The 2,156-nt window shown below is 36.9% G+C and overlaps 1 protein-coding gene across 1 annotated transcript in view; it reads right to left on the bottom strand.

Annotated features, from left to right (window-relative positions):
- The window catches only part of PHF10 (PHD finger protein 10), a 15,630-nt gene extending 15,083 nt beyond the window's left edge, over nucleotides 1–547 (bottom strand). Inside the window, 2 exon segments of the mRNA XM_010192614.1 lie at nucleotides 1–15; nucleotides 447–547. The exon segment at nucleotides 1–15 is cut by the window's left edge and continues 1 nt beyond it. Coding sequence (XP_010190916.1) covers nucleotides 1–15; nucleotides 447–499 — 68 coding nt within the window. The 5' untranslated portion in view covers nucleotides 500–547.
- Between the last annotated feature and the right edge of the window lie 1,609 nt (nucleotides 548–2,156).

Raw genomic sequence — 2,156 nt, 5'->3', positions numbered from 1 at the left:
GGAAAATAGCTGTATCTAAGTATAAGAGCAGTATTAGAACAAATCAAAGATCCCTCAAGAGGGATACTTACATTTCTAGAAATTCAGTAATCCCTATTAGGAATAGGAATAGGTCAGTGAAAAACATCTATGAAGAAGAACAAGCACCTTAGAATTACACTATTACTACTAGTGTCAAAATTAATTAAAAAATATGTAATGTTTTAAAAAACATAAGCTGTGCTTCTGATTGTAAATTAGATGCAGCATATTTTGTGTCATTTTAAAAGAAAATGTCTTAAAATATGCTCGAAGAAAAAGATGGCTAGCTACTCATAGGATATTGCCTCTATTCAGAATGATAAATGAAAAATATACAAGCAAAGAAAGAAGAGCTAATACTTGAGAACATTGAACAATGCAGTAAGATCAGCAATAAAAAGGGGAACTGCAAAAAAATTTATTACCCAAGATCTTGACTAGAAGTCTCACAGCTCCGAGAACTGTCTCCTGAGCCCATACGTCGTCTTTTGGATGGTTGGCTACCGTCATTGGAATTTTCTTCTGTGTCATCCTGAAATGAAAATAAACATGAAAAAAAAAAAAAGAGTATTCAGCAGATAACATAAAACATCCAAAAAAATTTTGCAAGGCAATCCACAGTTTAAATATACCTGTACTACTAAGCTATTTAACAACATTCTTTACAAACAACTCAGAACAGTTCATAAGTTTTGTGAAAAGTTCAAGAAAGAAGAATTAACGTGTCAGAAATAAATGGATCAAGCCCACAATTATGTACTAAATTATGGCAAGAACAATTATTAAGGTCTACCTAAGCTAGCATCTTCCATTCTGGTATGTTTTACGTATCACATCACTTCAAATATCATTACAAAAGATTCCGGCAAATGAGAACACATTACTTTCATTATGTAACATTTCACAGTACTATAAACAAGACAGGCCACAAGGAAAAAACATTTTTCTCCTGTAGTTTTGGTTTATTTCATGTTTTTCACAATTCTTTACTTTTTTTTTTTCTTTCTTGTGGAATACTATCTTTCATACAATAAGAAAAAAAACTTAAAAGTGGAATTTAATGAAACTGTGGTTTCTTAATGCAGCAGTACTTCAAGAATCAGGTAAGTAGCACCTCTACTAATATTACTAATAATACTATTTCCTAGTATTGCTGAGAATACCCTGTATTTCTTAGGCACACCAAGTAGCAGCCCCAATCAAAACAATGTTGCACTAGAGCACTTTGTAACACAGCTACATCTCATCAGTAGTTCATCCCTACTTCCCACACAGACCATTAACGTTCTCCAAACCTATTTAACTACTAGGCAAAAACATGAACAGAGCCAAAGCCATGCTTTGCTATGCCACAGCATCCACAAGACATCAAAACATTTTAACAGACAGAGCTCAACCTGACAGATAAAAGGAAGTGCCTTGGATCAGCTTCTCCTTTTGCTTTGAAATTTTCTTTTATTACATTTGCTATCGTTATAAAAATATAAGCACCCATACTACAGGAAAGATGAACGTCCTCTATTTTCCACCTTACTGAAAATTTCAGCAAATTCAATCACACAAGCTCAGACTAAAACACTCTAGGAAATGAGACAATTTGCGGCAGACAACTTTGCAAGAAAAGTGAAAATATTTGCATTGCAATCTAAGACATGCTGTAGTTTAGCCACTGCTACTGTACTAAAAACAACAATTACAGACAGTCTTGTGGCTTTCTTTACATGGAAGGTCAAACATTGGAGAAAAAAAAAAAGCCTCTTCTTTCCTTGAAAATGTATTTTCTAAAAAAGCCTGTCAGTCTTTACAGAATAAGCTTATGCTACGAATTCACAGTACATCTATCAACTACAAGAACTACGCAACGACACTCAGTTTACGTAATCGGAAAGCCCTTCCAGAAGTGACTGCCAATTTGCACCCGAGAGCGGGTGCACAAACAGCAGCGAGTACCGGGTACCGCAAGCCCCAGTCAGCGCCTGGACAGAGCGAGCACTACTGGGCAGGCCTACGCAGAGCAGCCCGCAACTAGACCCAAACTTTGCTGGCTGCGACGCCAGCAGTGCCGAACAAGCTCCCGCACTACCACGCCGCGCCGCACCCGGGACAGCGCGTAAGGACTTTTAGGAAAGAAGGGA

This window comes from Mesitornis unicolor, unplaced genomic scaffold, assembly GCF_000695765.1.
Source record: "Mesitornis unicolor isolate BGI_N332 unplaced genomic scaffold, ASM69576v1 scaffold41239, whole genome shotgun sequence".
Classification (NCBI taxonomy): Eukaryota; Metazoa; Chordata; class Aves; order Mesitornithiformes; family Mesitornithidae; genus Mesitornis; species Mesitornis unicolor.
The sequence above is the reverse complement of the archived record's forward strand: the minus strand, read 5'-3'. Positions and strand labels throughout refer to the sequence as shown.